This window comes from Prunus persica, chromosome G6 (assembly GCF_000346465.2).
Source record: "Prunus persica cultivar Lovell chromosome G6, Prunus_persica_NCBIv2, whole genome shotgun sequence".
NCBI classification, from domain to species: domain Eukaryota; kingdom Viridiplantae; phylum Streptophyta; class Magnoliopsida; order Rosales; family Rosaceae; genus Prunus; species Prunus persica.
In genome coordinates, this window is record NC_034014.1 from 15,423,138 (window position 1) to 15,439,414 (window position 16,277).

Genomic DNA, 16,277 nt, shown 5'->3' on the forward strand with positions numbered 1-16,277 from the left:
AAATCAAAATGCAAAGACAGTACTGAATATCAAAACACGTTTAACTTCATGAGCAGTTATAACAATGGTTAATCCCTATAAACGAAGCAAAACCTAACGAAGAGTAGTTTTGAATCCAACGATTCATCCATTTTTCCAAAAACTGCATTGCATAAAGAACAACAGCAAAAATGTGTAATCCCTAAAATCGAAGACAAATCTGTGTTAGAGGGTCATTTTCTTACTGTTTTTTTCCCAAGAGAGTGAAAATCGCTTCGATAGTCGTCAGTGGTTGTCGTTGTTGGTGGTGGTTTCTGCTCATCGTCGTTGCTGCTCGTTGTTGGTGGTGGTCAGTGTGGAACTATCGTTGTTGGTGGTGGTCGTTGCTCGTCGTCGTTGCTGGTCGTCGTTCCTCGTCGTCGTTGCTGCTCGTTGTTGGTGGTGGTCAGTGTGGAACTATCTCTGAGTTTCTGTAGTTGAAGATGAAAGGTCGCGCGAAAGGGTTTTTGGAACTGATTCAATTTGAGTAGTGTCGTTTTTTGTTCTGTTTTGAGTCTTGTTATGTCGTTTTGACTGTAAGTTTTGAGTGGGTAAAAACTAAATATCTATATTTGACAATAAAGCACAATGGCACATGTAGTAATTTTAGTGCTCTTCAATGTTATTTTAGTAAAAGTAGGTGTTACTTTATTGTCTTTGGTCTTATATTAATTAAGTAAAATTGTATATCTATCTTTCAAATTAGTAAAGTATTTTATGTTTTAAAACTAAAGCTCCCTTTTAAAAGCCATCCTCTCAGTCAAGTCAAAAACGTCAATTGGTCTATCATATATAGATATAATATTATATATATATATATAGCCAACTTTTTATGGGAATTGGTTTATAATATATATATATATATATATATATATGAATGATAAAAGATAAGAAAAAGTTGATCAGTTGAGCAATGCAGCCCTCATTGGGTGAAAGGATTGAGAGGCGTGAAGGCAATCGAAGATTGAGAATTGAAGCATCGCAATGACAATGAGATAAATGTTGAAGAATACACGAGTTTCATATCGGAAATTTAACAAAATAGAAATTTTCATATAATAAATTGTTCAATTTCTAATAACACCGAGACCTTTTGTATAAAACCCCACACTTGCTAAATAGGTGGTTAAGTTGGAGACAATATCGATGTTGCTGTTGCTGTTGCTAGTACTGAATCAAGGATTTGTCCCTCTAAAATCTTAGAAGTTTAGGAAATAAATAGTTAGAATCTAAAGAGTTTAGCTATTATTACCTAGTTTATGAATTAGAGTTAATGCAAATTTAGTGGGTATGATGATTGTGATTAAGTTTAATTTGGAGTTAATCTTATGGCTATAAATAAGCATTGTATTTACTTTATATCAAGGGTGACTTGTAGTAGAAAAATTGAAGTATCAAGTAACACTGCAGATGTCTTAAGCAAGTTCTCGTAGAAGCTCTGTGTTTGTGAAACTTCCAAAAATTATGTTAAGTCTTTATTTCAAACTCATTTTGGATTGGAAGTCTTAATATTAAAATCATAATAATCATGATTGAAAGTGTCAAAAGCAGAGATTAACGTGAAGGATCAGTTTGTATTATGTAGTTCAACAATGATTGATTATAGCTACTCCAACTATTTTACCTTTCGAGCATAATAAATTTACTAAATTATACTTTAGGACAGAAAACGACACAGAACCAACTTCAAACGTAAGAAAACTAACCACTGTTAAAGACAAAAGCAAAACACTAACTACTGTTCACTTTGACTAACATGAGCGTTATTATTTTATTTTTAGATTTAAATCCATGGGAGACAAACAAAAAAGAATGATTGAATTCGGACAATAATGATTGAGTTAAAACTTAAGGAGGATGATTAAATTTTAATCCATACTTAAAAGTCATTGCATCGACAACAGGTGATATTATGGCAAGGCGATTGCTTGAAGTTGAATAGATTGATTGCCCACGAGTGATAATAATAACCACTTTCTTAGATTTAAAAAAGAAATGGAGCTATTCATTGTAACAGGACCACTGATGCAGGTCTTTATTAATTCAAATCAAACCAACCATTTCCAACTTCTGCAAACATGGGGATTGAACAGGACCAAAGCCATACTAATTTACAAACCCCACCTCTCTCTCTCTCTCTCTCTCTCTCTCATGATTCAACATATGATAAACCTAAAGATATGTTTGTAGACACCATTTTACACCAACACTAAAACAAAGTTCTCAAAACCAAAATCTAACCCACAACGCTGCCGTAGCCACAACATTCCCCGACTCACTTCTAACATTACGCACACCAACTTAAGCTTTCAGGAAGGACTTCTTATGTTGTGAACCTCAGCTCATAATTGCCATTGAAGAAGGATTACCGGATGCAATTTGATATCCATCTCCATCTGCATTTTCATCATCTCCTTGAATCTGATCAACATTCTCGCTATCACCATCCTCAGTCACTGTTTCCGGCTGATGCTGCTCTGCTTGCCCACCCATCATATGCATCAATAGCTCCTCAGGCTTCAATTCATAAGTAGAGTTAACTTGACTCTCAACGCTATTAGTCTTCTTATTGTGCAAAGCATCCAGCAGGCGAACATAACCACACGTCTTTGAATCCTCAGGCCTTTTTTTGTTGCTTTCTTTTATTCTTCTGTAGTATTTGTTTATGTTCTCCCACTTCTCTTTGCACCTCTTGGCGCTCCGGTCATAACCAAGCTTTACCATGGCCGCTGAAATCTCCTCCCACAGAGGCCCTTTAGGTCCACTTTCTTGATACTGCAAATCAAAATCAGCTCTGATCTTAATCAAAGCTTCAACTTCCTCTTTAGGCCACCGTGAAGAGCTCATATGCATATAACTTCTACCATTATTCCTTTCTTGCTTATCCAAACTCATATGCACAACATTTGCATCATTTGTCTTTTCTTGCTTCTCCATAAGTGTGTCGGCTTGTGAGTTAACAGGCAATTGCACTGGGGTTGATTGCTCTGGAAATTGTCCTGATGGTGGTTGCTCCGGAAGTTGCACTGGGGATGGTTGCTCTGGAAATTGCATTGATGACGGTGGTTGTGCTGGAAAATGCACTGAAAATGCTTGTTCTGGAAATTGCATTGTGCCTGACTGTTCTGAAAACTTTTGCAGAAATGCAAGAACAGCAGCATCCTTTGCAGCTGCAACCGACCTCTCTTGAACTAGTATCTCTCTTTCTCTCTTAATTCTAGCCAATTCTTGCATCTTCCATGCCTCTTCCCTTGCTATTCGATCTTGTTCATGCTTCTCCAATACCTCTACAAACTTCTTCTGTAAATTTTCTTGCTTGTCTATCACTTCATTCATCATCCTCTCAAAGAACTCAGTCAATCTCCTCTTTTTCTTATGCGTGCCTTCAGATTCTTTGCTCGAAGACGATGTGGTAGAACTAGAGTTTTCAACAAAACTCGAATCCGGATGTTGAATAGAAGAACATGGGATTGCATTGTAAACAACATTTGTTGGGTTTGTTGCTATTTCTGCTACTGAAGTTTGAACTTTTTCAGAAGCAGGAGGAGGAGGAAGTTCAAAATCGTGATGGTCTAGAGCCTCTAATTGCTCAAAAAACCTATAAGCCTTGCCATTGGGTCGACCAGATTCTTTAGTTCTTCTGTGGTACTTGTATATGTTCTCAAATTTCTCCTTGCATTTCTTGGCGGTCCTATTATGTCCAAGCTCTCCCATTTTCCTAATAACACAATCCCAAAAATTCCATCTTACCAATTGCTAAAAGAGTAAATAATAGCTTAAAAAATATTAATTTTCTTGAAAACCCATTAACTTAATCGAGTGGTAATGTTATGAGGAAACAAGATATAAGCAATTGAATTTAGCTTCATTTTCTGGGGAAACAAATAAACATTTTCCTGGCAGATTTTCCCGAGAAAGCATAAATCCAAGTCAATAAGAGAAAGCAAACTCACCTGGACACCTCTTGCCAAAGAGGAACCTTAATACTTGCTTCCTTGAACTCAGCATCCATATCTGACCTTATCTTCAGCAAAGCCAAAGTCTCTTGGCGAGGCCACCGATTACCTGACCAGTTCCGGTAACCCTCTTCAAGTCCCGCCCTATCTTCCTCTTCAAACCCAACCGAGGCTGGCCCACCGCCGCCAGCAACCTCCTCATTATTCTGGTTGCTTGTGGCGGTGCTTGGATTTTCCGGTAACTTTGAATTTTCGAGCATGGGGTCTTCCAGATTTTACAGTTCTACTACAGCAGAGAGATTTCCTGGGGGGAAGAAGAAGGTGAATTTGAGGAGAGCTCGGTAAGTGAAAATGGTAAAAAAAACTCGATGGGGGATCTGCAGTTTAAGAATTGAGAGTTTGGGCCTTTTGGGTTTTTAAGTCGGTAACTAGGGTTTTTTTTTTTTTTTTTTTTTTTTTGCCGCGTAGGGTTTTACTTTGGGTTAATAACGTGGCAGATTTTGATTGGGAGGAGGCCAATTTGTTTTTAAAATTTTTTTTTTATTTGGGTTGACGTTGGACTTTTGAACATTTTGAGGCTTGCGATCGTGTTTGACTTTAGTCAGGATAAGTGGGCTTTAACTGGATGGATAAGTGAGATGAAATATCTTGTCTGTGGAGATTGGGACACTTGAAGGTGCAAGTTGTTTCTTGTCTTGGCAGCTAAATTCGGCTGAAAAGCCAAGGCCCGCGTAGCCCACCTTTAGCCACGGTAGGCGCTCCACTACTTTACTAAAGAGTTGTTCACATTGACCGTCACACACAGGTTTATTTTTCGGTGTTTTCATAAAATATCTGTGAAGTTTTAGAAATTCTTAATATTCGTTGGGGTTTTATATTGTTTTTACAAAATCTTTTTTATTCATTAAAAAATTGATAATGTCTTTAAAAACACTTCTTTAAAAGACAAAAGTAACCTCAAAATGTGCATATGCTATCTAATTTTTGAAATTAATTGTCATTTGCAGAAAGCTTATCATCAATTTTTGGACATAGGGGGGTTTTATGACAACACCAAAATTGTATGGGAGTGTCAATGTAAATTATACCTCACAATGTTGTAAATGATCTGTTAATTCGACATGAAATTCATACCGAAAAAAAACAAAATAAAACAAAATTTCAATGTTCGAGTCAAGGCTTAACGGCTTGTATTGAAAATGGGTGAACCCTTAAGCTAACAGGTCATATCGTGTGAATTCGCAAATACCCGTTAAAAGTAGGGATATTTTTATAATTTTATATATCTTTATTTTTTCTTCTCTTCCTTCTCCCCTCGGCTGACTACTCTATGCTTGATTTTTTTTTTTTGTTTTGTTTTGTTTTTTAAAATTTTTTTTCTTTTTCTGTTTCTTGTCTTCTTAACGGCTGAAACGGATCGCGTCGTGTCATTTGTTATTTTAACGAGTCGTGTTTGTATCTAGTATTTTCCATCCATTAATGTAACGGGTCATGTCATATCAACCCGTTAAGAAAAGTGAGTTGACATGAACATGTACAACAAACACAATGCAATTGCCAGGTCTAGTGTAAATCACTCTTTTTTTTCTTTTTTTTTGGCTGAAAGTTGGGAAGCTTTATTAATTCAAGTCAACAATAACATCAAGTGCTATGATACTATGGAGCCACGCTGGGCTAGAATGGTTCCAGACATGAGAGCCTCTAACTCTAGAGAAATAAGCAGCCACTTCATGTGCTGCTGTGTTACAAATGCATGGTGTATAACGAAACACCGCCCGCTGAAAATGTCGAGCTAAAACTTAGATGTCAAAAAGGATACCTTCGATTTCTGCCACACTCTTGCAGTCACCTCTTATCATCCGAATAACCTCTTGTGAATCAAACTCAACTTCTAAGCTCAAGAACCCATTATGCAGACAAAAACCCAACAGTTCTCGTATAGCCTCTGCTTCAGCCGCAAGTGCTGTGCCACACCAACCAATCTTTCGACCACCTGCTCACAAAAGCTCACCCCCCTCAGCCCGGATAACCCAGCCAACCCCTCCCCTTTTCATTTGTGCCTCCCAAGCCCCATCACAATTGGCTTTGACAACACCGGATGGGGGTTTCTACCAAGTTCTCCTAAGGGCCTTGGGGTTGTCAGGTGGTCTTGGCAGTTCGCTTATGGGCATCTTGGTTTTCAACAGAGCCTCCCTATATTCATTAACCTGCAGGAGCCAACACCTGACCAATTCCAAGGGGTCCAAAGGCTATTTTTCGAACACTACTGCATTTCTCCTTTTCCAAATTCTCCACAAACCAAAAGCCACCATTTGGAGGATCTCATCCATCTGATCCACCTGAGCAAACTTTTGGAGCAACCATTCCCAACAACTAAGGAAATCTTCTCCCTTTACCCCATGCGCATCTAATTGTAAAGGACTTACAAACCAAAATAACCTGGCAATTTCACATCGAAAAAATAAGTGGACCTCTGTTTCCCCACTGTTACCGCATAATGGACAGTCAGCCTCCACATCAACACGCCGTCGTCTGAGATTCTCACGGACAGCTGCAACATTCCGACGGCACAGCCAGATAAACATCCGAATTTTGGGAGGCACTTGCAAGGCCCAAATACGTTTCCATGACCCGCTTTGTCCACTTTGGTTGCTGCATTCACCCTCTCCCTTCCGGCCAATCACTCCATTTCTTCTCAACTTGATTGTCAAGTCATAACTAGACTTAATGATGCACCCTCTGTGGGAACCTAATTAAATCAAACCCTAGGTCAAATAATTCCTATCATTTGGGGATTATTTGACCAAATTGGGAGTCAATCAACCTAATTAGGAGTTACTCAATTTAATTGAGAATTATCCAATTAAATTGAACGTTACCTAATTAGGTCGAGATTTGATTTGGTTAATTACCACGATCCCCAATTAAATGAGAAGTTACCTAATTGAATTGGGATTTGATTTGATACCTACCACAATTAGGGATTTGATTTACCCTAATAAATCAAATCCCTAATTAATCAAATCAATTCCAAAAAGGGGAGGAATAATTCCCTTCCATCTACGAAATTATTCCTCTGAAACCCTAGCCTCCGAGACTACTATAAAAGCATAGCCACACACAAGGGTTGGGGTACGTCAGAATTACTACTAAAATCTCTACAGAAAATTCCTCTCAAACCCTAGCCACCTCTTCTCTTTCTCTCTTTTACATAAGGCTCCGGCCGCTCGATTTATATTATAAACACATCCCGTACCCTATTTTATCTATCGTTTCTCTAAAGATCGATTGAACTGACTTAGGCATCGGAGGGCCTTTGGCCAACACCCCCCGGGTGTGATCTTTTACTCCGATCTGTTTTGCAGGGAGAAAGAGAGGCGGAGAAGACGAAGGAATCTTAGGCGAATATTCTCCCGTGAGATTATTTGCACAAACAAATTGGTGCTTTCATTGAGAGCACGAGGTATACTCAACGCGTGCTCAAGGAATCCGTTCCTCATATTTTCCAATCCACCGAAGCCTTCCAAACAACCATGGTTGGAAGCATGAACACGAGAGGCAAAGCCGCCGCGATGGCTAGATCCGCGATGACCCAAAGCCACTCCACCCACGATCCCGCGATCGACATGGTGGCACCGCCACCTCTCACCACCGCACCGGCCACCGCCGCCGAACATGGTGGAACTTCCCATCAAGGTGGACTCGCTACCACCACCGACCTAGGACCGGTCTTGGAGCAACTCCAAGCATTCCCTCCATTGCCTCCACGCGCGACGCACGCTCCTATATACACCTCCAATGAAAACCTAGCTCGTGTGCAGTTGGGCTCCACACACTTCTCTCCTCCCGATCCACGAAGTCAAGCAGACCTTAATCTAAGAGTCGACCAGCTAGCTCAAAGAATGGACGACCAAAGCGACCTAATGAGGCAGCTCATCAACCAAATAGGCTTTGCTCAAAACCTTGGCCTTGGACAACCAGGCGAGGAGAGAAGGATTGACGAACGCGCCGGCAGACGACTCGACGTCCGTGCCCGCTTGGGCCCGCAGGGAGATGTACATCAAAGGAGGTCGGCCAAACAACCATTGCAACGAGGATCGCGAAGAAAGGCGCTCAGCTGTCAACTCATAGAGAAGCGCTCTCGAAAGGTAGGCCCCCAGGGAGGCCAGTTGGACAACCCTCACAATGAGGACCATGAGGAAAGACGCTCCGTTACTCACTCTCGGAGAACCAATTCTCGTCGACAAGCTACAGAGAATCTTTCGCATGCGCAGTCCACCAACACTCCAACTAGGCAGCCCAGGCGAGAAGGTCGACCCTCGGAGGACAATGAGGAAGTCAGTCAATATCGTGGAGGTCGCCAACGTAACCGACCAGCAATGTGCGCAGAAGACGTTGAGAAGCTCGTGAATGACCGACTTCGAGACTTGAAGACCGGAGGAAACTTCGAGGATTCACTACGTAAGGAGATGGACCAGGTGATCTCTACGCCTTTCACCCTCGATATCGAGCAGGCTGCTCACCCGAAGCGATTCTCGACACCCTCGTTCATACACTTCAAAGGGGATTCCGATCCCGAGAGCCACTTAAAACACTTCAAAAGTGTTATGATCCTCCACCAGGCTGACGACGCGCTAATGTGCAAGGTATTTACAATAACCTTGCGAGGAGCAGCCCAAGACTGGTTCCACACCCTACCATCCAGGTCGATCAGCAGCTTCAAGGAGCTAGCTTACGTCTTCACCAAAGAATACACCTCTTACCGAACAATCAAGAAGAACCCTGATCACCTGTACAACCTGCGCAAGAAGTCTGACGAATCCCTTCGAGATTACATCAAGAGATTCAAGGCAGAAAAGGCGAACATTGTAGGATGTGACGACCGAATCGCGTCCTCCGCTTTCAAGAAAGGTCTTCCAGCTGAGCACGACTTGTACCGCGAGCTGACTATCACTCCCAGCCAGACTCTGGCAGAGGTCTACGCGACTGCGAAACGCTACGCGCTCTGGGATGACGATCGAATCGCCGCAAAGAAGTCTACAAAGCAGGAAGATCAACCAACTAAGCGGGCAGGCCAAAAAGGCGACGGATTTAACAACCGAAACAAAGACAAGCGCAGGTCGCACCCACAAAGGGAGGCTACGGCAGGAGAGAACTACACCAAGTTCACCATCCCCATACATCAAATCTTAGCCCAAGTGAAGAACAAACCTTGGGTAAGAAGACCACCACCCTTGAAGGGAGATCCGGACAAGAGGGACACTAGTAAATACTGTGCCTTCCATGGGACGCACGGACACACGACGAACAACTGCTTCGCTTGGAAAGTGCATCTTGAAGAACTCGTGAGAGAAGGCCACTGCACTGAATTCGTTGCAAAGCAGGCCATCCAACGGATTGAAGATCGAGACACCGCCAAGGAGCCACCTCAGAAGGTCATAAGGATTAACACAATCCTAGCCGACTCCGAGGAGTCTGGGCTGACCAGCAAGGAAAAGAAGAGGAAGATCAAACAGGCCACTGTGATCTCCCAAGTCTCGACCAACCTTCCACTAGCAGAAGACGATCCTGTGATCGGCTTCCAAAAGAAAGATCTGATCGGCCTCGACATGCCACATAACGACGCCCTTGTCATCAGCATTCAAATCGCTCAGGCCATGGTCGACCGAATCCATGCAGATGAGGGCAGCGCAGCCAATATCCTACAACTGGCGGTCGTCCAACAGATGGGCTTGGAGACAAAGATCAACAAGTTAGCTAGATCGCTGACTGGCTTTAATGGTGCAACAACGGTTACTGTGGGCACGATAGACCTCGACGTCTACTCCCCACCTGTGATCAGCCTGCAAACATTCATGGTCATTAATGAGGTCTCACCCTACAACGGCATCCTGGGCAGACCATGGATTGGCAAGATCAATGCCATCACCTCCGCCACACATCAGAAAATTCGGTACCCAATCCCTAGGGGCGGTGTCGGCCAAATCAATAGTGATCAAGCAATGGCGAGAAAATGCTCCGCCCAAGGGCTGAAGAAAGGCAAACAAGCTCAGTTTCTCCCTGTGAGCCAGGCAGATCTGGAGGAGGTAGAGCAACTGAATCTTGCTATCTTATAGCAAGCAAAGCGTCAGGACCAAGCCGAGGAAATCCGTCCAGAGGTCTTTCCGGAAGAAGGATGGAAACCTGAGGAGGACGTCGAGTTAATACCCTTAGATCCTGACCAGCTAGACAGGAAAGCGCGGATCGGCTCGCGCTTAAGCCCAGAAGAGAGGGTGGATCTTACCACATTCCTCCAGAGCAACAAAGACATGTTCGCATGGTCGCCATCAGACATGCCTGGCATCGACCCAAACATCATCTGTCATCGACTCCACGTCAACCCCGCGTGCAAGCCAATGGCCCAGAAGAGACGCAACTTCGCACCCGAGCGAGTCGCTATCATCGAAGCCGAGATTGACAAACTCCTCGCTGCCAGCTTCATCGAAGAGGTCTCCTACTCAGAATGGCTTGCCAACGTTGTCTTGGTGGCAAAACAAGAAAAGGGCAAATGGAGAGTTTGCGTTCGATTACACAGACCTCAGCAAGGCATGCCCTAAAGACAACTTCCCATTGCCGAGAATCGACCAACTCGTGGATTCCACTTCTGGCAATCAGTTGCTCAGCTTCATGGACGCCTACTCCGGCTATAACCAAATCCTGATGCACGAGGATGACAAGGTGAAAACTTCTTTCATCATCCAGAGAGGGACTTACTGTTACAAGGTCATGCCCTTTGGGCTGAAGAACGCCGGAACAACCTATCAAAGGCTTGTAAATAAAATCTTCAAGGAGCAGATCGGCAAAACTATGGAGGTCTACGTGGATGACATGCTGGTCAAAGCCCCAAAACGTGCAGAACACATTGGAAATCTTGCTGAGTCATTCAGCTTGCTCCGCCAGTATCGCATGAAGTTGAATCCAAGTAAATGCACGTTTGGTGTATCCTTCGGCCGATTCTTGGGATACCTAGTCACGCAACGAGGTATCGAGGCACACCCACGCCAAATCAAAGCCATTCTCGAGATGAAATCGCCCTCCACGGTGAAGGAAATACACAGTCTGACGGGCAGAGCAGCGGCCCTCAACCGATTCCTCTCGAGATCAACTGACAAGTGCAGACCATTCTTTAAAGCTTTGAAGAAAGGACAAAGAGACAAATGGGACGAGGAGTGCGAAGTAGCTTTCCAGAGTCTGAAGACTTACCTCGCCTCACCTCCTCTGTTCTCAAAACCAGTCCCTGGTGAGGACTTGTTTGTATACCTGGCAGTGTCCAACTCAGCTATCAGTTCAGCTCTCATTAGAGAAGAGCTGGGGGCCCAACATCCGGTATTCTACACGTCAAAAGCTCTCCTCAATGCAGAAACTCGCTACCCGAAGTTGGAGAAACTTATTTTGGCTCTTGTAGTTTCTGCGAGAAAGCTGCGACCCTACTACCAAGCTCATCGAGTCATCGTCATGACCGACTTTCCTTTGAGATCAATCCTCCACAGCCCTGATGCTTCTCAGCGACTCATGAAGTGGGCTATAGAGCTAAGCCAATATGACCTCCTCTACCGGCCAAAAACTGCAATAAAAGCCCAGGCTTTAGCAGACTTCGTCGTAGAATTCACCCCGTCAGCCGAAAAAGAGAAGTTGGTCAACCAAAAGAAGGAAAGTTCAAAAGCAGACAGGACCTCCGCAGAACCTAGCCAACCCAGAGACATGTGGCAGTTGCGCGTAGACGGAGCGTCGAACCAAAAAGGAGCTGGAGCAGGGGTCGTCATCACCACTTCGGATGGAACCCTGTTGGAGCAAGCTATTACGCTTGGCTTTTCGGCCTCAAACAACGAGGCAGAATACGAGGCATTGCTTGCCGGCCTACGCTTGGCAAAAGAGCTCGCAATCAAAAAGCTAGCCATCTACTCAGACTCACAATTGATCACGAATCAGGCCTCAGGTGAATACATGGCAAAGCACCCAAGGATGATCTTGTACCTTGACAAAGTCCAAGAGCTGTTGAAGGCATTTCCCACCTTCACCATCCAACAAGTGCCTCGGGCAGAGAACGCTCATGCAGAGCACTGGCAAGCCTAGGATCAGCGCTGGATACCCAGTTCAGACGCTCCATCCCGGTCGAACACCTTGACCGACCAAGCATTGAAGAAATAGAGCTAATCGATACCATGCAGATTGACGAGGACCCAAGTTGGCAAGACCCCATCATCGACTATTTGACGAATGGAAACCTACCAACGGACAAGTCCGAAGCTAGAAAGGTCCAGCAGAAGGCCGCGAGATACTACATGCACGGCAACAAGGACATCCGCAGATCGTACTCCGGCCCTCATCTCACCTGCATAAAGTACCCTCAAACGCTTGAGGTTCTCTACAAAATTCACGACGGCGAGTGTGGCAACCACTCTGGGGGCAGGTCGCTAGCCCAGAAAGCTCTAAACATAGGCTACTTCTGGCCTACCATGTGTCATGACTCCGCTGAATATGTCAAGAAGTGTGATCGCTGTCAGCGATACAAGCCGATCCCTAATCTGCCTGCCGAAGTCTATCATCCGCAAAACAGTCCATGACCGTTTATGCAATGGGCCATCGACCTAGTGGGTCCCTTGCCACCAGCTCCCGCCAAGAAAGAAATGATGATCGTCGCCACCGACTACTTTACTAAATGGATCGAGGCCGAAGCTCTATCCTCTACTAAAGAAGCCGATGTGGAGCGATTCATCTGGAAAAACATCATATGCCGGTTTGGCTACCACAGTCGCTGGTTACCGACAATGGCTCACAGTTCATTGGCAAGCAGATCACCGCTTTTTTTGCGAAATACAAGATCAAGCAACACTTGTCCACCCCGAGGTATCCACAAGGAAATGGACAAGCCGAGGCATCCAACAAAGTCATATTGGACTGCTTAAAGAAAAGGCTGGAAGGCGCTGAAGGAAAATGGGTGGATGAACTCCCCGGAGTACTATGGGCTTATCGCACCACCAAACGAAGATCGACTGGTGAAACCCCATTCTCCCTCGCCTATGGAACAGAAGCGATCATACCACCTCACATCACTGTCCCCTCCATAAGCATGGAAGTGGGCAGTGTTGATCAGAACTCCGAGCAGATGAGACTCAAACTTAACTTACTTGAAGGCGAACGTGAGAAGACCATTATCCGGGTCGCCTCCTATCAGCAGCAGTTGAAGTCTTACCACGACAAAAGAGCTAAGGTCAGACAGTTTCAACCAGGCGACCTCATGCTAAGAAAGGCTTTCATCACTGCACCGAGGCAAGGGTCAAAAAAGATGAATCCTAACTGGGAGGGTCCTTACATGGTCAGCCGGTCTGGGGGCAGAGGAAGCTACACACTCGACACTATGGAGGGGAAGGAAATACCACGACAATGGAATGCTCACCATCTTCGAAAGTATTATCCGTAGCACCTCCTCCTGACTGCTAGAAGTTCTAAGTTTTGTACCAAGTTGTTTCCATTTTCGAATAAAGGACTGTAATCTTATGAATATCAATATAAGTTCAGTTTCTCATTCCAAAATGTCTCATCTGCCCACAAAACACAACATTTGCCCATAAACAGCGTCCTTCGGGAGACGCAGGGTGCGCCAGAAATTTCCTAACGGGGATATCCAGGTTCCTATCCGTTTCCTAAGGGAGGCAGGATAGTCACACAGTTGCCTATAAGAAGCGTCCTAAGGGAGACGCAGGGCGACGACTAAAAGCGTCCGTTTGGAGACGCAGCCCGCTAAAGAAGCGTCCTAAGGGAGACGCAAGGTGCGCCAGGAGTTTCTTAAAAGGGGGTCGCCATGCTTCCTGCGGGAAATATCCAGGTTCCTATCCGTTTCCTAAGGGAGGCAGGATAATCACACAGTTGCCCATAAGAAGCGTCCTAAGGGAGACGCAGAGTGACGACAAAACGCGTCCGTTTGGAGACGTAGCCCGCTAAAAAAGCGTCCTAAGGGAGACGCAGGGTGCGCCAGGAATTTCTTAAAAGGAGGTCTCCATGCTTCCTGCGGGAAATATCCAGGTTCCTATCCGTTTCCTAAGGGAGGCAGGATAATCATGTAGTTGCCCATAAGTAGCGTCCTACGGGAGACGCAGGGCGACGACGAAGGCATCCTACGGGATGTGCAGGACACACCCGGAGTCTCTCAAGGGGGACCCTGGTGCTTGCCAACTCCCTAAGGGGAATCATCCAACGGGATGTGCAGAATACACCCGGAGTCTCTTAAGGGGGACCCTGGTGCTTGCTAACTTCCTAAGGGGAATCATCCTACGGGATGTGCAGAACACACCTGGAGTCTCTCAAGGGGGACCCTGGTGCTTGCCAACTCCCTAAGGGGAATCATCCTACGGGATGTGCACAATACATCCGGAGTCTCTCAAGGGGGACCCTGGTGCTTGCCAACTTCCTAAGGGGAATCATCATACGGGATGTGCAGAACAGTCCCGGAGTCTCTCAAGGGGGATCCTGGTACTCGCCAACTTCCTAAGGGAAATCATCCTAGAGATGTGCAGAACACACCCGGAGTCTCTCAAGGGGGACCCTGGTGCTCGCCAACTTCCTAAGGGGAATCATCCTACGGGATATGCAGTGCATGCCCAGAGTCCTTCAAAGAGGACCCTGGTACTCACAAATCTCTAAAGGAGGACGTGCAATCAAAACATAGGCTGGTTACTCATGCAGTTCACAAGTCAGATATGCAAGTTGAAGTTGGAAAATGTAACTGAAATTTCCATAACAAACAGACCAACCGGCCAAGTTTAACAAAAAGAAGATGGTCAAATAAAGACCAATTATTCTAAACAAAAAAGCAAACTACAAAAGCTGAAAAGAAACAAAAAAGAGTCTTCGTCTACTTGGAGACGCCAGCAGAAGACTTTTAAGCTGCAGCCTCTTCGGCATCCACCTGACTAGCTACGTCTTCAGCAACTCCAGCTGCCTGAACCGTGACATCTGCCATCATCTCGTCTACTGCGTCTACCTCTGCTTCATCCTCTCTGGTTACATGCTCTTCAATTCCCCCTTCCATAGAGGGTGAGTCGGGGCAAAGCATCTCGATGTCTACGTCGTCAATCGCATACAAGGAATCAGTCCCATTTGCGCAATGCAGGTAGCCCAACTTGTACGCATCTATGGTGGCTTCAGACTTGGATTCTTTAGCAGACTTATGATAGGCATGAAATCTAGCCAGGAGTTTGTCATAGCTAAGGGAGATGTCCGCATTCTTACGCTCAAGACGAAAGAAGGCATCTTTTCGACTAGCTAAATCAGCAGCGGAAGAGTTGAGCTCGGAATCCTTCTCGGTAAGGGAGCTTTTCGGCCCAGATATCATCGCCCTCAAATCAGAAGTCTTCTTCTCATAGCGGGCCTGCTCGGCGGAAAGCTGGCTGGCCAATTCAGCATTCTTCTTCTCCAACCCGCTGAGCTGGGCAGAAGAGGGGGCAACAACAGATGAGTTCCGAATAGTCTCAGCAACAAAAATCAGTCCTTTTTGAATCAGATGGAATGACGCTTCCCTTTGTTTTTCCAAGGAAAGACACGAGAAAGTGCCCAGATCGCCAGCCTGACGGACGTGATCGACCAACTCAGCACAAGACGACAGATTTGATAGGAAGTTCGTCTTGAGCAGATCAGATACGCATGCATCCCCTACAGAGCTAGGCTTGTTCACCTTAAGACCAACTGCCGACGTGGAGGAAGAACCCTTAACCCGGGCAGATGACTCTCTCATCTTCTTAGCCTCCGCTAACTTCATTTCCAAAAGAGTCAATAATGCTGGATCATGAGCAGACCTCCCGTTTCGATCTCCATCTTTTGTCCGATGCAGACGACTTGAACTTCTAGGAGGAATGTCTGCATCTCTTTGACGCTCGATAGAACTAGGTCGGGCACGAGCCGTTTCACGAAACATATCATGGTTGTCGAGCGTGTCAGCAGGAGGCTAGGGTGGAACACACCGAATACCGCACATACCACCGACCTTCGTGCTATCTGCACCCACAAGATGCTTGACCCTGGCAGATGATGAGGGAGGAGACCCCACTTGAGTCTTCTCAGCAGAAGGAAGCCTTGGTTTCTTCCTCGATGGAGACCCATCCTTCGCATGCGAAGAAGTAGCTTCCCCTCTTGAAGATTTGGCAGCAAATTTTCTCTTTGAGATAGATTCAGCCGAACATTCTTCCTGTCCGCCAAGCAGATCATCAGGGTCAGGACCATTCGGCTTCCACCTTTCGACGTCCTCGGCAGGGGGCAGACCATCGTCTT

The 16,277-nt window shown here is 45.2% G+C and overlaps 1 protein-coding gene across 1 annotated transcript; it reads right to left on the reverse strand.

The window, feature by feature from the left end:
- On the reverse strand, positions 2,021-4,654 carry LOC18779602 (trihelix transcription factor GT-2). The gene is made up of 2 exons (XM_007213831.2): positions 3,972-4,654; positions 2,021-3,736 (listed from the first exon to the last, which is right to left on the reverse strand). The coding sequence occupies exons 1-2, from the start codon at positions 4,232-4,234 to the stop codon at positions 2,356-2,358; spliced, it is 1,644 nt and encodes a 547-aa protein (XP_007213893.1). The 5' UTR covers positions 4,235-4,654; the 3' UTR covers positions 2,021-2,355.